The sequence below is a fragment of the Tachypleus tridentatus genome, chromosome 9 (genome assembly GCF_004210375.1).
Source record: "Tachypleus tridentatus isolate NWPU-2018 chromosome 9, ASM421037v1, whole genome shotgun sequence".
NCBI classification, from domain to species: Eukaryota; Metazoa; Arthropoda; class Merostomata; order Xiphosura; family Limulidae; genus Tachypleus; species Tachypleus tridentatus.
The window spans coordinates 102,537,969-102,563,988 of record NC_134833.1 but is presented as its reverse complement, the minus strand read 5'-3'; the positions used below and the strand labels follow the sequence as shown (position 1 = coordinate 102,563,988).

At 31.8% G+C, this 26,020-nt stretch overlaps 2 protein-coding genes across 7 annotated transcripts in view; one reads left to right on the top strand and one right to left on the bottom strand.

The window, feature by feature from the left end:
- LOC143225918 (putative phosphorylase b kinase regulatory subunit alpha) overlaps window positions 1-2,471 on the top strand; it is a 90,192-nt gene extending 87,721 nt beyond the window's left edge. For all 4 annotated transcript variants that reach the window (XM_076456149.1, XM_076456150.1, XM_076456151.1 and 1 more), the window contains exon 31: window positions 248-2,471. In XM_076456149.1, the coding sequence (XP_076312264.1) occupies window positions 248-454 (207 nt within the window). In that variant the 3' untranslated portion in view covers window positions 455-2,471. The remainder of the gene's footprint in view (window positions 1-247) is intronic.
- LOC143225919 (ribose-phosphate pyrophosphokinase 2) lies at window positions 2,383-18,296 on the bottom strand. 3 transcript variants are annotated; one of them, XM_076456154.1, is made up of 8 exons: window positions 17,803-17,899; window positions 14,206-14,260; window positions 13,639-13,822; window positions 11,350-11,448; window positions 9,735-9,859; window positions 8,456-8,629; window positions 7,789-7,948; window positions 2,383-5,841 (listed from the first exon to the last, which is right to left on the bottom strand). In XM_076456154.1, the coding sequence occupies exons 1-8, from the start codon at window positions 17,879-17,881 to the stop codon at window positions 5,749-5,751; spliced, it is 969 nt and encodes a 322-aa protein (XP_076312269.1). In that variant the 5' UTR covers window positions 17,882-17,899; the 3' UTR covers window positions 2,383-5,748. The 3 variants fall into 3 exon arrangements, with proteins under 3 accessions (XP_076312269.1, XP_076312270.1, XP_076312271.1); XM_076456155.1 differs by lacking the exons at window positions 14,206-14,260; window positions 17,803-17,899 and adding an exon at window positions 18,077-18,296; XM_076456156.1 differs by lacking the exon at window positions 14,206-14,260 and having other exon boundaries at window positions 17,803-17,940.
- Window positions 18,297-26,020: the final 7,724 nt, after the last annotated feature.

Below are 26,020 nucleotides of genomic sequence, written 5' to 3'. Positions count from 1 at the left end.
CTTAGATAAAGTTTCTTTTTCTTTAGCAGAAATAAAAGTGCTGAAGCTTTTGGGTAATGTTTTAGATTTTTATAATCAATATGTAGAGATCTGTGATTCTAACTTCACTGTAGGCTTGTCCTAAAACCCAATAAGCTTGAATACTGTATTGAACCTTTATCTCTTACAGAAATTAATAGTATGGAATCTCTTGTACTTAACATAGAAGGTAAGACTTACTAAGAAGATACCTTATTAATTTTTACAGAGTCAAGTGGATGGAGATGCCACCTTATGTTGTGCAGCATCATCAGGACACAAGTTTGCCCCATGTGGTGGAGCAGCAGGAATCTGTCAACATTTCTATGATAGTGCCCCAAGTGGGTGTTATGGTACCATGACATATATGATAAGAGCTGTTGCAAGCACACTGGAGTGTTTGCCCCCTAATGTCGTGGACTGCAGTATCAGCTAAAATGGATGTTTTATCAACTACAGGATATTCATTTGTAGTGACTTCTATTAGCAGGGATCAACTTGTATTTATCATTTACAGAGATTTCTGATGTTTTTCCATTGCTACAGTCATTGCTCCTGGAAGTTGAATTAGTATAATTTCAAATTTTAAGTCAAAATTATTAATTTAGCTACTCCTAAGTCAGTAAGTTTGTTTGTTTACTACTACTGAGAAAAGATGATCACATACTGTGCTGATTTTCTTAGGTAATAATATAAAAGGTGTTTGCAAAGTGAATTTAAACTGAAATTAAAGAATATTAGCTGGTGAAGAGTTTCTTTTTTGTTATGTTGTTTTAATTGTGTGGAAAACAAAAATCTTTGTTAAATCCTTATACACAATCTGGTCATAATGAATGTACTTGTGTAAAAAATATATATACTAGATAAATGTTAATCTAATGGTATTTTTTTTACAAGCTGTCTTAGTTCGAGTTATGTTTTATTAAAGCACAGTTTGCTTCGTAAATATATGTGTAAATGTATCATGATCACAGGAAAGCTTAAAAATATGCTCATGTAATACAGATTTAGGTTGTGATTTGCTGATCTGTGACATTCAGTATAAAAACATGGCAGCATTTGTTTGAAGATTGCCTGCAGATTTATTTAATTAGGATTAAGGTTTCTAAGGATTTAACAGCACATTTTATGTTGTCTTTTATAGTTCTTGCTCAGTATAGGGCAATATAGTATTTATTATAAAAATAGATAGTAAAATGATGATATTTTGATTTCTATAGCACATTTAAAGTAGGTGGTTCATATCTCCGAGGAACATTAATTTTTATTGTGGATTTGCGAGCAAGAAATCCAAATAATCCACTTGCTGGTGATCATCTGCTACAGTAACCTTGGCTTTGCAGAGAATACAACTTAAGCTGGAGAGTACAAGGCAGGAATGATTTCAGTTATCAAAACAAAACTAATTTTGACTTGATTTTTAATCTCATTCATATAGAAAGGCCTCCCCCATCTTTTTTATTTATAACAAACTCTTCCCTGATCAAACGAAATATTAAGCAGTTGCTCATATAACCTTTGTACATTTTTCTTTCGATTTACACTGACAAAATAAGAGAACATTAACTTAATGTGGCAGATGATGATGATGGAAGTTCTGTGTTATCTTTCTATTGTTTTTTAAATTACCCCTTGTATACTTTTATTTAAAATGACTCAAACCTTTACATTTCTTGTGTGGTGGAAAATGAAATGAATCACACTTAAATTTTGAATAACATGATTATTTTATAACTTCTGTGACTATGATCCAGTGCATGAGTTTCAAGTTTATTTCTTTAAGGGAGGCAAATTCTCAAATGGCTCTGACAAAAATTTTCATTGAAATTTGTGAAATCAAGTATATCTTAAGCATGATAAAATGTTTACCAACCATGGGAACTCCATTACTGAAAACAATCTTTAGTGTTTTTGTTTTTTTTAATGCATGGCTCTTACCTTGATAGGTGATAGTATTTCTAGTTTAGGTTTAAACCACAATGACATACAAAACTTTTTTACCAAATAAAACAGGGTACAACATTGTACTATATAATATTTACGTGGTATGGCAATTATATTAATATTCTTTCTACTTACACTTTGATAGTTTGAGGGTATACTAGAGCCTTAAAAACATCTTTAATTCTGTGGTAAGCATGTAGTTCACAGCAAATTTTTGCCTGGTTGATGTAGAACTAATAATATATCACTTTCTTCATATTAGTAACATTCCATTGTATAAAGTAAGCAAAATATCAGATCATGATGGAGTTTAAATTAAATTATTGGCTTTTGTTTAGTTTTTTTCTAGGAGTGTTGACTTATGAAAAATAAAATGCAATAAATAGCTGAGGTTAATAATGCACTGTAACTGGCAACATCTAGTATTGATTTGTATATTTCCAGAATAAGTTGTGTACATATATGCTCATCTATAATTACAGGAAATAAAACTTAATTGTAAAAATACACTGCTTTGTAAAGTTTTCAGAAGTTTCTTTGAACCTTTGGTGGTAGCCATAAATTCAAATAAAGACAATATAAATGTAACAGAAAAAATATGGAACTAAAACCTAAAATAAAGGATAAACATTTAAACATGTACAAAATTTACAATCTGGCCCCCATACCCTTACTTTTCACATCCGTTTGTGTTAACTTCAGCTGGAGTTTAGTAACCGTCTCTAGCAAGAAAGGTTTGAACGTACAGAAAGTAATTTACAAGATAACAGAAAATATATATTAGAAATTATTTTAGCACCACAGAGGAAATAGGTGTCAATGAGATGGAGAGGTAATGGAAAATTACCTCTCCATGCCATTGACACCTATTTCCCTGTATTACTAAAATCATTTTCTGTTATCTTATAAATTAGTAATAACTTAAATCACCTTTGAAATCCATTTTCTCTACACAAACTCATCTAGTACATCAGTAAAAGTTAAATTTAACAATAACTCAAATCACAAGTGATTGACTGGAATATTAGTTTAATGTACATATGTGAAAAGACATTGCATTGATAAGTCTGATTTATTGTATGTTTAATTATCCAACTGATACTTGGCTGTTACACATAATAAACTTAAGTAAACCAAGCTTGTACAGACTTCTGATGCAATAAAAGTGGCATCAATGTAAAATAATACCAGATATCCTCAACAATGGTTTAAAAAAATGTACAAGGCTTAAATGAAAGTTTAGAATACCCTGTTTATAGAGTTCAACATTTTTTGCCATACACACTAACACTTCATCTGTAATGGGCAACTGTCAGTCAATATGTAACTAAATTGTGTACAAGTCTGTATCATATTAACCTGGAAATAAAATATATCTGAGCAAAGATTTCCAAACTATGTACACTATACATGAAAATGAGCATATTTTTCTTGAAAACTCAATACATAACACATACATTTAATGTTAAACAAATTCAGTGTGTGTGTGTGTGTGTGTATACGTACACACACACACACACTAATACATGTAAATGCACTAGTCATTTCCAGCTTAAATACCACATAAAACTTCACGTAATATTTTAACTCCACTGTTATATCAAAGCTATCACACATTTGTTTCCTCCTTTAAACAAAAGGTATATTTGAGCATGGCTTTTTCTGTACATTTATTGAATATCTTTAAGTTGAATTTTAGAGTTAATATTACAAACAAGGTATTTGATTCCAGTACTTAAAACTATATACAATACAATTAATGTATGCAAGCCAGATTTAAATCTCCATAGGAAAAGATGTTTGCTAGACTTCCGAGTGGGATGAAAATATAATGGAACTACTACTTAATATCAAATGGGTTTAAAATATCTAAGATAAAGATATAATGGCCAATCAAAAGCTTCACTGCTGAGAGTAAAGAGAAAATAGTTTTTTCACAAATGGAAAAATAGGGGACTGACTATTTTTGACATTAGATTGTTTTAGCTTTCACTCAACATGTTAGCTGTAAAGGGACTAAACAATTATTTAACAATTTGGAAGGTTAATTAACCACAGATCTAAAGAGCTTTACCCTATAAAATGTCATGTAGCACAAATCTAACAGAATCAGTCTTAAAATATTAGTATGTAAAGTCAACATGCCAGATTTTATTTGTCCATAAAAATCCTTTAATGGCATCAAAATAATTAATTGTAAATATAAAGTTACCTTTGTTGAAATACTTGGAGTTTTCATTACAGAACAATTAATCTTTATCAATAAATTAGATTTCTTAAATTATGTGTAGTTACTGAATTATAGCTTAAAACACTCTTTCGCCATTAAGGAAATATTTAAGTTTTCATGGAAACTAAATTTTATAAGAAACAAGAACATACAAATCAACCATTCTATATTTGTGAAATACAATAGAAAACATAAATAACAAAAGTCAATATCATATCATTTTATGTACACAAGTGAATGTGAGAAATATATTTACTCTTCAGGCCAAAACAAAATGTTAACTTTCTACCCAATGTGTTCCCTCTAGCTAATACAAAAGTAACATCCTACTAAATCTTTCCAACTTCAAATGATTCACTGTATAACATAGTGCTAGACTTAGTCTGCATCCAAATTTTACAGTAAAAGATGCTCTTTCAATCCAGCTGCATTGCAAAAAAAATATCCTCATCTTTGTAATCATGTACTCAAAACATTCACTTTTTCAATGTTTATATTCCATTAAATAAATATGAAAAAGGTTCAAGTGTTGTACTTTTGAATTTGGATAAAAAAACGAAAAAAAATATATATGTGTTACTCTAATTTTTGTGTTCTTGTCTGTTGGTATATTATCACATTATACCATTTCTCTAACAATTTCAGTTTGACTCGCATACAATTAGTTTAGCTAATACAAAATAGTCCTTAACACAATGTCAGTTTTTTTAGTCAGTTAAAACCAAATTTCTCTAGGACTATGAAGTTATAATAATTTACAATGTTTAAAGTACATGACAATTTTTAAATAAATACTAAAAAAATATACAGCAGATGATGATTTTAATAATTCTCCACATAAATGCCTTTTTACCTACCATTGTATAATTTTGAAATGTAGTACATAAAAAAAACAGATACAAAATTATTGCATTGTTTTATCACTGCAAAAAATATCCTCACATTTAAAACTCCTATCTCAAATAGTGGGAAAATACAAAAATAGGTAGTTTGAGATTTATAAATAATGTAAATCATAGTTGTAACTTAATAGGTTGCATATTCTTAAATCTATTCCACAAGTTTTAATGCACACTATTTACACATCAAAACTAAACAATGGCCAAAAATAAGCTATTTTCTTTTTAGGCTAAGTATGCTGATGAATAATTTGTCCATGTTAAATGTAACAGCAACTCCACTACAGCTTACGCAAGCAAGATTCACGATATTGATGACACTGAGGTAATTAATATTTTTCTAATGTGTGGGAAATATGAAGAGTTATATTTATTATTTATCAAAAAGAATTATTTAGCCATCATTAGTATAATGAATCATCTTACTTATCCTATCTTTTACTATGTAATTCCAAATACTGATATTATAAACCTTCACTAATCTTGGGATTTTAGAGTTAAGAAAAAAAAATTTTTACTTGTTCACAAAATTTAGACTATCCAAGATATTTATGCATTGTATCAGTTTCTCGCTCACATATCACAATAAGTGTGGTCAGTGTATCACTAGTAAGGTAAATGTAAAGGGAAAACACAATACAATAACATCATCAAATCTTACATAGGTACATTACTAAACAAATAAGAAACACTTTCTCCATTGTGAGTTCTACGAATAGCTTCAGCTAGGATCATTGAGATGTCAATACACTGAAAGAGAAGCAAAATTACTATATATATACTTTCTTACCAACTTTCTTAAAAGCAGTTACTTAACTACACGTGTATCAGAAAATAATTTTGGAAAAACAATTATTTCTTCTCACACCAGGACATACACCCATACAGAACTCATAATACAAGAACGTTTATTCTGATATTAAGTTGGTTATGAGTTTTATTTTGTATCCAACACAAGTTTATTTGTGACCAGGCAAAAAAATGTGGCTAATCACAAGAACTCTTTAAAACTAGCAAATAATTTATTAACAATCAGGAAATATATATTTCACAGTACAATCTAATATCTAAAAAGAACCATTCTAGTCTTCTCAACAATGGTTCTCTAACTGCTAAGCATCCTGAAATTAAATTTGATGATAAGAAATCCAGTTTGAGAAAATAAATTTGTAGACGAATTGAACAGTTAATGAAAGAAACTTTATTACATATTTTGTTACTTCTAAATAAAGTTCTTCCATCACCCATTAAAACTGTCTCCAAATTTTATAATCTAGAACTGAGCTCATTTCCTCACACCTAATTAAAATTTAAAGAGTTCTACAAGTGGCAAAGTGTACACCAATTATCAATTTGGCTTATTACAAATTAATCAATATCTATTGTTAGTTAATTTAACAGAACCAACTTAGTGCTCTGTACTTTACAATATCAAAAAACAATAATATAATCATCTCATACAACTTCTTTTATTATATACACACTGCATACTGATGTGGACGATATTTTTGTGTTGACATCACTGAAAATGTAGATCTGTGGAGGGTGTTATTTTATGGTTTAATATTCTATTTTTAATATTTAAGTACCAGAAAGTCCTGAATAATTAAGTTTAAATAACTCACTTCCATTAATTCACTTATTGGAAAATTAATTCCACTATGAAAATGAAAACTAAATTATTAATTATTGCCTTAGTTTTAATAGACTAATGAATAATTTAAAATAAAAGTAACTTTTACATATATGGTACGTTATAAATAAAGTATTGTAATAAACATACTGCTGTTGCTTGGAGTGCACTTTCATAAATCTTGAGTGTTTTATTAATAAAAGGGAAAATAAAAATTATTGATTTCTTATTTTTACCCACTTTTAGAGCATTTGGTACAAATTATTATCTATTAATTGACAGTCTGGCCACTTAAGTCAGTTACTGATTAACTGCTAATCAGCACACTCCTCATTAACCTTAAACAGCAGGAATGTTATAGGCAGCAGCATCAATTATGATGGCTGCCATTCAAGGGTTAAAGATATGATCAACTTCAGATTTTTAAAACATCTATTTTTTTCAGTGGTATAGTTTATTTATTTCATGATACTGCTTATTTTTCAAGTTGGTCAATTACAATCATTGGATCAGCCAGAAAATAACATTCTATTTAACAACATACATGTAAAGACATACATCCTATATAGCTAAGAACAGTAATTCATAAATATATCTCAGAACAGCTGGTATGGGTATTAACACCTTTACTGATAAGAAGAGAACACAAAGTGTTAATACCCATACCAGCTGTTCTGAGATGTATTTTTATTTCAAGTGGGTTTCTTGTCATCAAGAAGTAATTCAGAAAAGTTTTAGTAATCTTTGTAACTAAAATATGCAAATTCAGGATTACAAGAAATGTTGTAATCACCAACACTTACCAGTTCAATGACAAACTTATTAGCTACTTACCAGTAACAATTACATTTTCTTGATTTTTACAGAAGCACTGGCTAATATGATACACAGTATTATAGTTCCACACAATCTTTATGTGTTAGGTGTGTTTTTAAACTGCTTCTAATAAAAGATGCAATTTTGATACAATACTGAATGTTAGATATCATTATGAATAATTACAAACAAAAAAAACCCATTAGAACAAGTTTATTTTTCTATTAAATGTTGTCAACATGCTATACCTGAATCTTCAGACATTCCTTCATATGTTCCTCCTGTGGTATACTGTTGGTAACTACAACAGCTTCAAAGCAAGCATTGTTAATACGCGATATAGCTGGACCAGAAAAAATACCATGAGTAAGGATAGCATACACTTTACGAGCCCCAGCTTGGGTTAATCTAAAGAACATAAACAGACTTGTTATTAAACTTAAAGATATTTTTAAATATATAGATTGTCTCAACAGACCAGTTAGTAGTTAATATGAAACATCTTCAGTGATAGTACTCAAAAAAACTTTATGATGTTTTCAGATCCAATATTTTCATAAAATTATTCTACCTTCAGAAAATACTCAATCTTTCAACATTCACAAAAATCAAATGATGCATTACAATGAATCTTGACAAGTTTTAAAAGTTGAAATGTCATACCTGTAATTTATTAAAAAAAAGGATAAATAGCATGTTTGTTTTTACAAGGTAATATATTTTTCTAACAAAACATTTTTAACACGAGTGTTTTTGTAACTTGGTCTTCTACAGAATTAATTAAAAACAGTCAATATAGTTGTGTAGGTTTTATATAATGCTGACATATATACAGTACACTTGCATTCAGAATGTGCCACTCTCCCTCCAAACACCAAAAAAAGATTTTATACAAAAAATAAAAGAAATGCTCACTTTTCAGCAGCATGGCATATTGTTCCACATGTATCTGCCATATCATCAACAAGAATTGCTATTTTGTCTTTCACATCACCAACTAAAACCATAGAAGCTACTTCATTAGCTTTTTTTCTTTCCTTGTGAATCAAGGCAAATTCTACATTCAGATGATCAGCAATAGCAGTCACCCTGAACAAAAAAAGCAAGTTTTACTACAAGTATATGACACTTATTTACTGTTATACTTAATTGCTTGTGAAATAATTAACAGAATTATTAGAAAAAAAGTAAATGATACATTGTTATTACAATGAACGGTAGCTATGACTAGCTATAGATACATCCACCATGAAAATGAAAACTAAATTATTAATTATTGCTTTAGTTTTAATAGACTAATGAATAATTTAAAATAAAAGTAACTTTTACATATATGGTACATTATTAATAAGCATTGTAATAAACATACTGCTGTTGCATATATTGCACTTTCATAAATCTTGAGTGTTTTGGCTTTGAACTTTAAATACCAATTGTAAATGGTCACTTATTCTGGATATAAATCTGACTATACGATCAGTTATAGCTATTATCTTATACAAAAAAAACATTAATGAGAGGGTTATATTAGTTGGTTTTTTTTTAATAAGGTTCAAGAGTAAATTCTAGTGACAATTAACATGATAAATAAATACCAGACCCTTGTGATCAGTAGTGAAAGTAACCTGGATAAAAAGAATCATAGAACATACATTAATAAATTAATTATGAGGTCATTAAAATGAGATGGTGGCAATTTCACATGGAATTTATCTGCATCTTAATTTTTTACCTTTCTATCTTTGACCTTACAATAAACAATGAACACCCTTAAAATCATAGAAATAACTATATCAAATTATATGATGATGTTTACAGAAGCAAAATGCTGGTTAGTACCAAGTTTCATGCAATTTGATTAAATATTTCCACTGTGAAAAGAAAATTAATCAGGGAATATCAGTGACATACCTCCAGAAGATCAGTTAGAAAACAATGCTGTCCCTATTTTAAATACAACAAAAGTTTAGCACCACACACCTTTTATATTAAAAGGAGTATCAACATTATCTTCACTCTGATTTTGTCCAAAACTTTAATTTTCTTTAAATTAAAATAAAGATACTATTCTTTCACTGATTCTTTCAATAACTCAATGTGACTTCTGTATCAAATGGAACAATGATGTTATCCTTATACTGATCCTGCTTTAGGCATTTCTTTGTTTCTATTGTGTCAAGTACAATCAGTTTACCTTTTAGCTCCACCTGCATCAGGTGAGACAATAATACTATCTCTCCAGTCTTGAATATTTTCCCTGATCCACTTCAAAACAGCTGGCTCAGCATACAAGTTATCTACAGGTATGTCAAAAAAACCCTGAAAAAAAAAGTAAATTATTAAAACAAAAAAATTTTTTAAACTTTAATTTAGTCACTTTGGCGAGTTATACAACATGATATAAACACCTAATAATTTTGTACATTACCATTACATGTTTGTTTATTAATCCTTGTTGTAACACTAATTGGAACAGTTTTGGAAAATTATTCATTCCCTGATTTTGGTAGTTATTACTGAGTTTGTGAAGACTGTCACTTGAAGAACAGCGATGAAAATAAACATTTAGAAAATTATAAATCAGTCATGTTTTATACACAGAGGTGAGAATGTAGAAAGAGAAAATAAGTCTCAAATAGTTTGGAGTCCATTGCTAGGTGATACAGAGGTATGCTCTCCAAGAAAGAACATGCAAATCAGAAGCTCTTTGGTATATTCAGTGAACAAGTGACAAGATAATGTCATACAACCAAATGCTGTAAAATTTAGTGTCTGAGGTTGTCCTTCAGACAATTATTTTAGGCTTCAAAGCTGCACATATTGTATTGCTCAAGCACTTCAGCAATGAACCAGAAAAATATAACAGAATGTAAGTAGTGCAAGAATATTATCAATGAAGTCATAATTCCCATAGTATTTTCACATTTATATTAAATGGCTCTAACAGCTCAGTTCAACTTCAAACATATTCACACACAATGGTTATCATTCCTGAGGCATGCACATCATACCACGTGTCCAGACTTTCACAGAAACTTACATAAACAATTTCCCTCTAACTGCACATGTCAATTAAGTTTTTTAGTACAATAGCTTGCTTTCATAGGTACCTGTGGTATCAGGAAAGTCCCTAAACATGTACACACCATGGTATACATCACCATATTAGTAACATCCCTATTTACAATGCATTGTGCACTGTGCAAGAGGTCAACCAATTACAACTGATTAATGCTTCATATACTGTGTGGCAAGTTTTCTTGGTTGAAAGTTGAGTTTCAAAGGATGGGCAGAAAAATTATCAATGTCTTTCGGTTGAAATATGTTCATATGACTGAGGTCCATCAAATCAACCAACGTCATACAGAGTTAAAGTCAATAAAATAACTGTTAAAATATAATAAAGTTTTTCTGGAGAGAAAACAAACAAAGGACATTTGATATTTATTCAGAATGTTTAGGGATTATGTAAATGATATCTGAAAATTTTGAGATGAAGAAAAGTATATTTAACCTAAAATGAAAACTACTTTGCAATCACAACTGGAAACAACATGCAACATAAGTTGTGAAGAGATTTTCATTGAACATGAAAATGCTGTTTTGTGACTGCATTTGATGATCTTTTACCATCTTGTAAATTCATTCCATCCTTAAATAACTATGCAAATTTTCACTGAAGTTTTTGCATTAAAAATCCATGCCAAAAACACATCATTTTAAAAGATAAAGAAAAACTTATTAAATACAAATGAAAAATCACACAATAATTCCTGATAACCCTAAATAAAAATTGTCAACATAATTACCTGGATCTGAGAGGCATGGAGATCCATTGTGATGATATGATCTGCTCCTGCAACTGATAACATATTGGCCACTAACTTGGCTGATATTGGTGCCCGGCTCTAAAAACCAAATATTTTTTGTGTGAATTATAGAGCAAGAAAAGATACATATTTATCATGCAAATATACAAAAGTTATACATTAACTAAAGGGTACTTAATTTTAAATGTAAATATATTAGGGCAAGTTTTGTTTTTAAAAACAATTATGTGAATTGCATATCAAATATATGAATACAGCCCAACAGTACATTCATGGAGCCTGGAGAGTACACTGTATTTGGTGATACAACAGTCTTAAAAGCACAATTAAAAAATAAACTGGATGCCTTTAGAAGGTTGGAAATGGGGCATTGAATTCAATAGTTGTCTGGAATTAAATTCAACATTACAAAAGCCTTAACTTTATTATTCTCTGTGCATCATAATTATTTCATGGATTACTTGTCAATAACTATGTTTATATCCTATTAATAATTGTCATTTTTATCCTTGAAAATATTTTCCAACATCAAATATTATAATATTTTACTCTAAAATTAGAGTTTCAAACATTAAAAGCTGTAAATTACTAGAGTACAACAGACCTAGCATTTTTATCATTCAATGAGGTATGAAGACAAATATAAAAGAAATGTTGGTACTTTAAGTAATTTCTATTTTAATTATTATCTACAAGGAATAACCACTTGGATACAGTATTTATAACCACTACTAGAAATATTGCACTGATGGAGTAAAGCTAGTTAACTGGCTCATACCTTGTCAATCAATCAATTTCCACCTGCATTATTGCTATAACCATTTCCCAATACTTGGGAATACATGATGTGCCTGTTACACACAGATGGCAAATTTAACATAATGCCAGTAAGTGAAACAATTTTGTTAGCCACACTTATACTATTTTTCTGTATTCAGAAATTTGCAATATAAATGACTAAAACACAGAGACATGTACTAATGCTCAAATAAAATTTCTTTCTAATGTCTTTTACGTTTCACTAGCAAGACAGCAACAAGAACTAGTAATTTTCTAGCATTAATTTCAAACCCTGTTGACAATACACTTGCATTTTAAATATACTGTCTTTTGTAGCAAATAGTTAAAATAACAATGAAAATATTTTGTATCTGATTATTTTGATTTTAAAATTGGTGACCAGACCCAAGAAATTTTTCTACCTCTCTTCTGTACCCTTTTCAATAAAAAAATAAATTTGTCAATATAAAAAGTAAATGGAATTATATAATGAACTACACAATGAATTTTCTAACACATAAGTAGTTTATACAACCTGTACCTCGAATTGTAATAGTAGTGGTACCAGTTGCTAAGTATTTTGTTCCCCCACCACCACTGCAGGACAAAATATAATTCAGGTGCAAATTTCAGATATAGCATTACACCTCAAGAACAAAGATTCTCAAACTAGATCCCTTTTACACAAGAGTAAACAAGACCCCCCATCCTCCAACAAGAAACTGAAAATGAACACTTCTTTGAAGCTGTCTTTCTTTTCAACTTTTGCTCAACTTCTCATTTTCCCAATCAAACACACATTAAGATTCCAATCTTAAATTTATTAACTTGATATAAGTCTTTCCTTCTATACCTTGACATAACCCACATTAATGCTAGTCTACTGCTTCAGTTAGGAACTTTTATATAAAGCACCTGTGGAGTTTCTCCTAAGAATATCTTGAAGTTATGCCTTTATTGGTTGATTGAAACAAATAAATTTTTGTTATTTATGATTACAAAAGTTATCAAATTGTAACATTCTATTTTGCTGGTTTATCTAGCTATTCTGTCACTGATGTTATAAGCTTGTATTCCTCCACATTCTGAACAATTAGTAATGTGCTTCTTGTGACAATTTGTAAAACTACTTATTGGGACAGTTATAAAATAGAATATATTACAATTCTACTTTTTAAATTGTATTCCTGACCTGTACAGCTGTCCATAGAATATTAGACCCAATTATTTTATTTCCATTATCACATGCATGTAAATTTCTTGCTTTGTTCTCTAGTTTCTCTTAACTACAACTCAGCAGGAACTTTCTTACATAAACTTTGAAGGAATTTTAGTATATTGAGCTTATACATTTCTTTTACAAACCAGCAGTAACTGTACTGTGTTTACAGTTTTCTCTTCTACATAGAAGATGTGATGTAATAGTTATTTATATAAATTACTTTTTGGGCAAAATGTAAAATGGGTACTTTTAGAAATTAATTTTACCTTGTCTTTCTTGTCTTGCCGAGCATAAGGAAAGCAGGGAATAACAGCTGTGACTCTTGATGCCGAGGCTATTTTACAAGCATTGATCATAATCAGCAACTCCATCAAGTTATCATTGACTTCCCCACATCCACTTTGAATAATGTAGACATCTTCTCCTCTCACAGACTCCCCAATCTCAACACTGAAAAGCAATACAGAAACTTGTCTACATTAAATTTTATAATAAGTATGTACAAAAGACAAGTTAGTGTTTTTAATACATAGATATAATTCACACAAATATATAGAAGTTTCACAAAGAAGTTTACAAAATATGTTGAACAAGAAAATAAACTGGCATCAGAAAGGATTACTTTCCAGTTATTTATTCAAACAGCCATGTACAAACTTGTCCGAGTTACCACAATATTCTTACCTACAGTTTATTTATTGTTTTAGGCCAATTAGGCTTCAGTAGTAGAAAAAATGCTAGTCTTGTGATAAAAGGTTTATAAGATCATTTAGTGATATACAATATTATAAATAAGTGCCCTCATGGATTCACCAAAGTAAAATATCAATTACCAATCTGTTATCCCCACCTCCTCTTTTTTTTCTTTGTGGACATCTTTCTCCTTACCTGGATGAGAAAAAGGGCTTATATACTGTGTACTTAGATTCTAAAAACATTTCTTCTAATACAGAAGGTTAGCCAATCAAATCACACTAGTAGAAGTTGGAGAAAGACTAACTACTGTGTAGAGTGATTGAATAGAAAAAGAATATTATTAATGGAATCAATTTAAACTGGACCCTTATTGCTAGTGAAGCACTTAAGACTTCAGGGTTCAGTACTTGGCCCTTTGTTCTTTTTATCAGGGATGCGATAGCACTGCCTATGTAGGAATGGCTTGAATTGTTTAAACAGTATTTCAAATACCAACTGTTAGATCATCAGAACTTTACCATACCATGTTTCTTTTTATAACAGTATCTATGTGATAATTGAACAAGTTCTGGAAATGTCTATATATACCATAATAAACAATTTGATTTTTTGTTCTTTCTTTTTTTATTACTCGATATTCAAAAATCAAAATAATGGTGTTAACCAAATTCATTGAGGTGGAATAGTTTCAAATGGAGCAATTACTTCTATATGTATTATTAACTGGTAATATTTTTGAAATCATAATTATAATGTAAATGAGGAAGAATGGACAAAAGTTTAAAATCTGGAAAAAGACAGGTAAGTCTCTAGTTAATACAGTTTCATTTTTCTGACAGGGTGATTGCCTTACATTTTTTTTTACTTTTCCAAAGTGTGAGTGTGCAAGGGCAGCTTTTGAAAGAATAAATGATCCAATGCTCCCAGAGAAAAGAGCTGCATCAGAATGTTCAGTAATTAAGCACTGAGTAGACCATTCACCTTTAAACATGGCATTAAAGAACAAGGGACTTTTTGATCCATCTAAGACATCTTACTTACTAACTTGCATAAACATAAATCTTGAAAGCAACCCTTATCACTCAAATATTCATCAATTTTCTCTTTAACTCCTTCAAATTAAATGCATCTACCACATATGAAGGCAAATTGTTCCAAAGGTCATCCATCCTGTCAGAAAAATTAAGCCATATTAGCTGAAAACAACTCCTACCCTGCTAAATTTTAATTAGTTTTCCCTAGTCTTACCATTCTCACAATTAAATATGAGCAATAATACATCAACATTATCAATTACTTTAACAATCTTAAACTTTCCAATTGCATCCCTTCTAACTTTTTAAAAGTGGAAACAAGTATAGAGATTTTAATCTGTTGTTATATTCCAACTTGTATTTCAAGTGTCATTCCAGCTGTCCTCTTTTGAACCCTTTCTATGAACTTAATATCCTTCCCAAGGTAAAGCAACTTAGATTGAACACAATACTCTTTTGATTTGTATTTCATTTCTGTAGATGTTTGTTTGTAGTTAAGCACAAAGCAATACAATGGGATATCCATGCTCTGCCTACCAAGGTATCAAAACCTAATTTCTAGCAGTATAACTATGATGTGCCACTTAGCAATCTGAAGATGCAACTTAAAATTATATTTATCCTGCTGGTAGCAACAATATTACTTCTTAAATAAGTTGAAAGACTGATGAACACTTATTTTTCTCTCTTTCATAATACTATTAAGGTTATTTTACACCCAACTTATAATTTAAAACTGGGGTATTTCACATCTTTTATCTTGTATTTATTAGAATTAAAAGTCATGCATCATCTATCTATTCACCCAACTCAACAAATAATCCAAATCCTTTTGTAAAGCAATAGCATCTTCATAGTCACTAATGCACAAGTCTTTAACCTGTTCAGTGCTGTAGACGAGATAACTCATCCAAGCCGATCGGTAACAGTACCACGGATGAGTTAATCCGTTCTCAATAATACCTAACTTCAACGCTAGATGTCAGCACCATACATGCATTCGATCTACTTGCAAATTGTTTCACTTTCGATCCAAAATGGCATCATGAAAAAAGTTACAAAATGAAGAAGCACTAGAGTTGTATTCTAGCAGATGAAATACTTGGCAATCAACAAGTTAATGTTATCAGCAAATATAATCTATTGACTATCCTCTCATTCATGTTATTGATGTAAATTAAAAAAAGCAAAGATATTATCACTAAGCCCTGAGATACCCCACTAATCCAGTTTAACTGAACTTCCTATATAACAGCACCTACTTTCTTTCATCTATCCAGTTTTCTATTTCATGACCCAGCCTATTCTCCACACCCACAGATATATTTTATCAAGACATTTATGTGGTATTTTGTCAAAGGCTTTCTGAAAACCAAGATACACCAAAATCAAATAAGTACCCTCATCTGCCTCAGCTGTAACCTCTTCAAAGAATGTCAAAAACACCACTGATGTAAATCTAATAATAAACCTGTGAAGACGGGAATTATTAATAGTTAAATTCTTTACTTTAGTGTATGGTTTCTTCTTAATTTCCCCAGTCTCATCTATTAGTATATAAAACACCCTAACTAAAAACCTTTTCTGTCCTACAGCCATTAACAGCAACCCAAATACATTGACCCTCACTGCTGTTAGTTTTGATATCATCAACTTGAACAGGCTTTAACTCATAAATCCACTCACTTCTATTTTCTTTTTATAGATAAATTGTCTCAAATTATCCAGGTTTCAGTTTTTTCCATCATATTAAAATATTCTGTTCCAACTAGTGCTCTACAGTCCTCTATTTTATTTTTCATACTTCTAAGATTATATTAACAGTTCAGCCTAAAATGAAAACTACCTTTGCACTTGTCCACACACTATACCCTTTTCCATGTCTTATTTCAAATTTATTGTTCTGACTCTCTTCACTGTTTTATCATATCTTAAACCTCAATTAGTCATGTGGGGTCATTATGACCACAAATTACTTTTTAAATTAATTTGTATGTGATAGATAAAACTTGATTCAGCCCTACCCACAGTAGTTTCCTTAACTGTGTGTTGATTTTTCAGCCTACATCAATGTTCTCTAGCTGTAGGTTTTTTTTGCAAAGTTTTAGACTGAGATCATATTTACTCTCATGAGGCTACTTGGTTTATAATTTTTGTAAAGTCAGTTTGTTTTCCTGTGATTTTAATTTACTTGATTTTGTTTTTCTTGGTTTATAGCTAAAATATTTTTTTTATTATATACTTATAAAATAATATACAATAAAGTTGTAAGCTTCTTTGTTTACCTTATAAAACCAGGATTTTGTTTTTAAACAAGTTTCTTCTAAACATATTTCTACTGGTCAAGTACTTATCACACCACCATGTTTGCAAGTTTCAGAACAAATGCCCAAAAGAAACATTTGAGTATTGGTTCTTCACAGTTGTATACATGAATAGATATGTTTAAACATACAAGTACGCAATTTTCAACTTATACTTACTTAATATTGATGATGAAGAACCCACCTTTTATAAAATAGTTCGAAGATGGTTTGAATAGGTAGTGAAAGAAATGTACCTTTGCAATAGCTTCTTCCCCTACCCATTCATGTACCTGATGATGACATACGCTTGTCTTAAATGTACGTTTATAATGTAATTTCACTACCAATTCAAAACATCCGTAAACATTATACTAAGTAATTTACAACAACTTACTAGTAATGGTAACTTTCCAGTTATTCCTACTGGTATTACTAGGATGGTTTAAACAACAACAAAAAACCTTTTTTCTCATCCCCTGAACACAACTGTTACGCACTCGTTTATAACGTATCTCTCAAATCGTTCATATTGTGGGATTCAAAATCAGTGTCAACAGAGACGACTAATAAAGTTTAACTTGAAGACAAGGAAGCATAATAAAGAAACATATTTCACCCGGAAAAAAAATTATGAAACGAAAACTTTTAGAAAAACACCCACAGCTTACCTTGTCTCTTGGTTACTGAATTTTTTTAAGACCACTTTCCCGATCTCGATTCCCAGTCTATACACTATCTTTTGTGCAAGATCTTGGTGAGAAGAACCTCCAAATACCTTAATATTTGGCATTTCCCGGTTATAACTCTTAAACTTGAAAATGAAAAGCTTGAGCAATCCCCTCCACCCCAAACAAGCATGTAGACTGTTGAGCACACGTGCTTATTATTCGATATAAACCTACAATTAAAAAAAAAACTGTTAAATTCTTATTTGCACCTTATATTTTACTATCCCTTCATAAAATTTTAAAATTGGTTACGTTACCCGTTTAACTTCTTAACATTTACCAAAGGTTTAAAATATAATATTTATAAATATATTGCTATGAATATATTTGTTTTGACATTGCGATATTTTTAACGGCCCGGCATAGCCACACGTGTTAAGGCGTGCGACTCGTAATCTGAGGGTGGTGGGTTCGCATCCCTGTCGCGCCAAACATGCTCGCCCTTTCAGCCGTGGGAGCGTTATAAGTGATGGTCAATCCCACTATTCGTTGGTAAAAGAGTAGCCTAAGAGTTGGTGGTGGGTGGCGATGACTAACTGTGTTCCGTCTAGTCTTTCACTGCTAAGTTAGGGACGGCTAGCATAGATAACCCTCAAGTGGCTTTGGGCGAAATTCAAAAACAAAAAAGCAATCTGTGTTTTTTTTTTCATAGAAAATAACAATTTGCGAGAATCATATCTTTTTTCAATCTTGATGGATAAAGTATAGTTCTTATTTCACCACCTTCTCTACTTTTTTATTTACTTAGAATGCATTTCATCATTATTTGTATCAAATAAATAGACGTTTTTACTGTATATTCAGATTTTTATATTATTTCTTATATTGTACTTTATTAATTTTTTATGCTATACTTTGTTTGGTTTGTTTTGAATTTCGCTCAAAGCTACAGGAGGGCTATCTACGCTAGTCGTTCCTAATTTAACAGTGTGGGACTAGAGGGAAGGCAGCTAGTCATCACCACCCACCGCTAACTCTTGGGGTACTCTTTTACCAACGAAAAGTGGGATTGACCATAAAATTATAACGCCCCCACGGCTGAACGGGTGTGCATATTTGGTACGACGGGGATTCAAACCTGCGGACCCCCTCTCCCTACCTTTTGGTTGTTGCTCTTGAGAAGTAACTGTGTAACAGATTCAGGATTCTATTCAGGACTGGAATGGATACAGTAATCACATAGCTTTTATGAGTTAAAAAATCCATTTGTAATGAAACTTATTTTTTAACAATATAACGGCTCCACGGTTGAAAGGACAAGCATGTTTGGTGTGATGGGGATTCGAACCCGCGACCCTAGGATTAGAGTGCCTTAACCATCTGGCCATGGTTTTAATCATTGTAGTTTGTAATAATTTTGATGTGATATGTGGTCCGGCATTACCAGGTGGTTGGGCGCTCGACACGAAACCTTAAGGTTGTGAGTTCGAATCGCCGTCACACCAAACGTGCTCGCTATTTCAGCCGTGGGGGCGTTATTTGTCAAGATCAATCCCACTATTCGTTAGCAAAAGAGTACCCTAAAAGTTGGAAGTAAATGGTGATGACTAGCTGCATCCCTCTAGTCTTACATTGTTAAATTAGAGACTACAACCGCAGATAGCCCTCATGTAGCTTTGCACAAAATTCAAAACCAAGCAATCATGCGATATGTAGTGTAACGTGGTCGTTGGCTGAATTGCAGGCAGTCCGAATGGGTTGTTTTCGTCTTAGTCGTTGGAGTTTCGACTAATGCTACTTGCTGTTACGTGAAATATTTATTTGAAGTGAGGATGCAGTGGACGAATGGAGAACACAAGCACTAACTCGAGGCTTTAAAGTTGTAGATTTGCCTGTTATAATAAATATTTTATTCGCTTATTCACATTTAAACAAAAACTTGTTATTTTATATGTAAAAGAAACCAATCAAGTTATTTATTTATAATCAAGTTTTGTTTTTTTGTAGTAGAATGTAACTGTTTAAATGTTATATCTTTATGGGGGGTGAGATCGAAGACAAACCATATAAGTAGATAATCACTGTCAACATTTTTTCCAACATGACATTTCAATAACTTTTGACTTATATTGAAAGTGGTGAGGCAGATGTCCAGGATGTCACTTGTATTTTGGCATAAATAGGCATTCCGTCGTTTATTGGGGCTATATTATTTTCATCGATGAAATTTAATAGGTGCCTTCAGTTTATAGTGATGAATTTACATCTAAAGTTCTTATGTTTACTGTTCAGATTACCTATTACAATTGTATTTTGGTTGTGGGAAAATATGCTGTGAAACAGGTTTATATCAATGTATTTAGTTGGTGAACAATAAATTACTGCTACTGTTATATTTGAATGGTTATCTAGCAGGATATCAGCAATTATATTATCATTATTGCTGTTTATTTTAATTTCATTTATTGAATGATTGCTTTTGTATAGCAACACAATTCCTCCGTTTATGTCATGTTTGTTTGCTCTGTCCTTCTTGATTGCTGTATAGTTGTATATCTTAAATCTATTGTTAGTATAGATCAGGGTTTCACTTAGAATTAGAATATCAGGGTTAGTATCGTGTATTATGTCTCCGAGTTCGTGTTTCTTGGAAGCGAGCGCATCTTGGATGTTGATACTTACATCTGTGAATTTATGTTTTTGGTAAGTATCCAGTGGTTGTTGTTATTCATTGCTGTATGTATGGTATTATGTGTTTGTTGTTGTTTTTTTGCAATGCTTATGATAAGATCAATGCAGTTTTTGGTTTGGGTTGGTTTTGTGTATTCTGCAATGAAATCTGTAAATATTTTTTAAAATTATATTTACTATTAAACTTGTTTCGTCATTTGTGCTTTTTTTATTGTATGTGTGTTGTTTTCTTGGGGGTTGTTGTGTGTGTTTTTGGTAAGTTCTTTTGTATTACGGTTCACCGTACTGGTTGGTTTTTGTTGTTCTTTGATTTGTGATTTTTGTTGTGTGTTGTTTTCCATCAGCTTTTGTGCATATGTCACTGTACCTGATGTTGTAGCTGTGTGTGTTTGTTGTACATTTGTATTTGTTCAATCGTTTACAGTCGGTTTTGCTGTTTTTATTTCATAAATGCGTCGTTTTATCTTTCTGTATTTTTCGCAACCTTTGTAGTACGCTGTGTGTGTTTCTCTACAGTTGTAACACTCAGGTTATTCTTACTCTTTTTTGCACATTTTGGTTTTGGTTTCTTTTGGAATTTCGCACAAAGCTACTCGAGGGCTATCTGTGCTAGCCGTCCCTAATTTAGCAGTGTAAGACTAGAGGGAAGGCAGCTAGTCATCACCACCCACCGCCAACTCTTGGGCTACTCTTTTACCAACGAATAGTGGGATTGACCGTCACATTTTAACGCCCCCACGGCTGGGAGGGCGAGCATGTTTGGCGCGACTCGAGCGCGAACCCGCGACCCTCAGATTACGAAGCGCACGCCTTAACGCGCTAGGCCATGCCGGGCTTTTTTTTTGCACATAGATATATAGTGCTCACCTCCACTTCCACATCACCTCGGTGTTGCTAGACATGGAGCTGATACATGATAATATCTTTGGCAATTGTAGCATTGAGTAACTACAATTGCTGGTGTTTTTAATTGCTCTATTTGGAATCTTTGATACCATACCGTGATACCGTTGTTTATCAGAACCAAATTATTATAATTTTGTTTTGTGCCTACTCTTATTAAGTTTGTTAGTTTTTGTGTTAATTTCGAAATTATTTTTTTCACTTTCACGTAAGATATTCTTTGTTCCTCTAGTGCTTACTGTATGTCTTTTTTGGTTATTGAATTACGCACCCTACCAATAACGAGAGCCTTGGGCTGTGGTTTGCTACCTGATAGGTGGATATTAATGTTTACTGGTGAGAAAGCGTGTTTCGTCCATTCTTTAAGAAGTTTGTTGAGGTCGGCGGCCTATAGTCATCGGACAATGACACCGTCCATGGGTAAACGCTTGACACTGGCTATTGTAACATCTGGTTTGCATCGGTTTGATTTCTGCCACAAGTTGCGGTTGGTTGCAAGTGACTGGAATACCTTCAGTTATAATCGAATATTGAGGTTGTTTAAATTTTAGTGTTATGTTTTTATTTTGTGTTGAATTCCGTCTTTTCCTTTTTGATACAACTAATGTAAATTATTCTTGTTTTTCAGTGTCTTCTTCGTGGTTAGTGGCTACCTCATTAATTGTTATATTATCAACATCCAAGGTGCTATTTAGATTAGTAAGTTCATTTTCGTTATTTATAGAGGTGGATGAAACTGTCTCTATCACAGTATGAAACGTTTCTCCCACTTCTTCATCGTTTAACTAGTTTTCGCTAGAGTTAAATAATTTTATTATTTTTCTTCTAGCTTTGCGTTTTTTTCTCAAATTACTATCATTTTTTAATTAAATGTTGTTAATTGTTTTTTGGTCTCATTACATAAGGCCATTAATGGAGAGGTGTTTGCTTCGTTTGAATCTAATTCTAATTTCTGTCTACCTAATGAACTAGACTTTCTTGGCTTGTTTTTCGGGCCGCTGGTAGAACATGCATCTTGATTCCTAGATGTCATGTCACTGCTGTCCTTTGCAGTTGTCGGTATCTCAATGTATGGCGACCCGTGCTTTCGCCAACCATGTGAAGTCTCAAGCTGCCTCTTGTATTTCAGTTTCTGTTTCTTTCTTTTATGAAAGCTTGTGTGTGTTCTTTTGTCCAGATAAATGAAGATAACTAACACAAAAGGAAGGTCAGAAGTCTTGTCTATAAGTTTGCTGTATTTTCAGGAGTTCACTTACAACTCAACCTTCTTTGACCTTACTCTCACAAAAAATAATCGCCAGCAAATTATCTCTCTCGCGCGGGATTTGGGTAATCATATGCACTCTGGAGGGTCAGGTGCTCTTTGACCTCTTCCTTCTTCCATTACTTATATGGTCATACAGTGTTGGTTGATATGGCTACTGCTTTAGGGTTAGAGCGGGTTGAATTTCTCCGACCCTTTTCAGAGCAATGTCCATGCACTGATTTCATACATTTATAGAAGGAAGTCTAGTTTGAAAGTGGCCTTTCCCCCCCTCTCTATATATGTTTATTATTATTGTATTTATTTATTTTTTCACTTATTTATTTTTATGTTTAAAATATATGTTGATCGGGGAGAGGTGTTTAGGACTATCTTCATCATGTATGAGGTACCTGTCTAGTTCGCATAATAATTCATTTTTCATCCAATTTTGATCAAAATACGTTATTATACTATGTAGGAGTCTATCTGGTATAGTTAGTATGTTTGAATATTTGTGTATGAATTTAGATGATGTTGTTCTGGGAACTCTGTACGCTTTTATGAGAAGTGTGTTTTGTATTATTTGCAGCTGGGTTATGATTGTTTTGTCACTTACAGTAATTCAAGCTGGAGCTGCATAGTCAATTATTGGTCTAATGTAATCACATACTTAACATGAAAACTGAAACATTTGTGAACAAAACTTCAAGATATACTTATATGCTATTAAAGAAAATTTAATTTATAAAATATTGAAACACACCTTAATGCAATAACACCTGCTATATATAATTGCTCAAGTGCATTACCATTAATAAAACACAAGGGGTAAGTAATCGAAGTGTTCTTTAAAGATTATACAAAACATTTGAAAACTAAACGGTTTGCCCCTCTATTCATATACCACTACTCCACAGCTCAAAACAGATCTAAATAAACTATCACACATACATATGTTTACTGTTTATCATTAAAGAATAAACTTTGAAACTAAACCAAACTGTATGTTTACTATGCATTAACTCTAACAATGGTTTTGTATTAAAAACTTATCATTACAGAAATCTAAATGTATATTCACAATATCTGATGGTCAGTGGGAAGTTATTTTCTACTTCTAAGTTACATTTTCTGTTTTTCATCTAGAGCTTATTTATTTGTCGTTTGAACATAACACATAGTTATATACACACTCTAATTTCTTGAAGGTGTAATCATTTAGGCATATGAAAAAATATCAGTAACGTTCAGCTTACAATTTGGATAATTTTTATCCTAGCGACAAATTCTTCTGACAGTATAATAACCTTTGATGTTTAAAAATAACACAAGATGTGTGGATTACTGTAACATTAGTTTTATGTTCATTGATATCATTTGATGGTAAATTGCTGTACTGTATTTTCACTACAACGTTATTCCTGCTAGCGAAAGGAAAACGCTATGGAATGAGTGTTTGACGACATCCTCGAGGTCCCATGCTAATTAAAAGTAACAAACAAACACGAAAATAATTGGAGTTTCACCTTGTAAAGACCTACAAAAACTTATACTCTGTCCAAACATACGATGACTTTCTTCAGTCATGCACTGATTAATCATGGTGATAACACTTCCTTCTTTTAGTGAATCTGAGAAGTTGTCTCTATTCTGTTTCTTCTAGCAAAAGCATCTATGTTGACAGTCACTCTTTTCTTGTTTTAGGCCAGTGCCATATCTGAAGGTAGCTTCTGCTGCCTTTTGTTTACGTTTCTGCTGTTGTTTATTGATGAAAGACTTTTATTCACTCGCAATGGGTCCCATTTTATAACAAACGTAACATTTTTTTTTCTTAATGTGAGACTGGCGAATGGAGGTTAAGACTGATAGACGGTGTATCCCACCTCAATGTGGGTCTTACTTCTTCAGTCATCTCAAAACCTCGGACACATTCTATATACTACATTATAGCCTGTATCCGGGGTCTTTTCACTTGGTGCAGCGATTTTATTTTTGTTTTGGCTTGTTTTTGGTTATAAAAACTAACATTAGGCAGAGGTTTGGATTTGTGTTTTAACGTAGTCCTTCCTTTTCACTTTGTTTTATTTTACTTAACTCTTCAGCGTTAATATTCTCTTTAAATGTGTATACAACAACAGTCTAGAACGTTTCATACACTACTAGATATTATGATGCCACAATACATCAATTAAAGCAACGAGAAAGGTTCAGAAGGTTCGAATGGCATGACTTCAATTCATAGAAATTTAACTAGTAGCATGTAGCATCTGAGCTGAAAGGACTACCAACTATAATATCCTTTGTTAGCTGTGCTGACAATGCTGCAGTGCTACAATTGACGAATGCCTTACCCCTTCTTACGTAAGACTATGATAAAGGAACCAAATTTATCTGTCAAGCTATTTTACTTATCCTAGGCTCGGCATAGCTAGATGGTCAAGGCACTCGACTCGTAGTCTGAGGGTCGCGGGTTCGAATCCCCGTCACACCAACATGCCATAGGGGCGTTATAATGTTAAGGTCCATCCCACTATTCGTTGGTAAAAGAGTAGCCCAAGAGGTGGCGGTGGGTGGTGATGACTAGCTGCCTTCCCTCTAGTTTTACACTGCTAAATTAGGGATGGCAAGCACAGATAGTTACGCGACAGATAACCAAACCAAACCAAACTTCTCCAGTAAAAGCGACCGCCCACTCAATAGCTATACACACAATGTTTATGTGTTTTTTTTTTTTGGTTAAAATAAAGATTTTTTCACCGTGCAAAGAGGTGTCCAATCTGGTAATTTCTAACGCAACATACAACTCAGTAAAGTTATCAGACACACATTATTTCTGGATCAAATCTGCTGTTCATAGCGAGTTTAATTGTTTGATACTTGAAAATATTACATAGCGAATATAAAGAATATGATTCTTTATCCTAAACTTAAAACGGTTTTAAAATTAACCACTTGATATCTATATAAAACATTTTCATCATCTAGTGAATAACTTGTTTTATTTACTCGAATATTGTTCTTTCAGTGAAATATTTACAATAACTTGTATTTATGTAAATAACACGTTCATTGCGACATTTTTGTGAGCTCATTTTTCGGTAAGG

What these genes read in the sequence shown, in the direction of transcription:
- LOC143225919 (XM_076456154.1), bottom strand. Translation starts at nt 17,881, where the DNA reads ATGAGAAAAAAGGTTTTTTGTTGTTGTTTAAACCATCCTAGTAATACC. An exon ending in GATGCAGGTGGAGCTAAAAG is followed by an intron (nt 8,630 to 9,734) that starts GTAAACTGATTG and finishes TTTTTTGTTCAG; the next exon opens with GGTGACTGCTATTGCTGATC. An exon ending in ATATGCCATGCTGCTGAAAA is followed by an intron (nt 7,949 to 8,455) that starts GTGAGCATTTCT and finishes TATGTTCTTTAG; the next exon opens with ATTAACCCAAGCTGGGGCTC.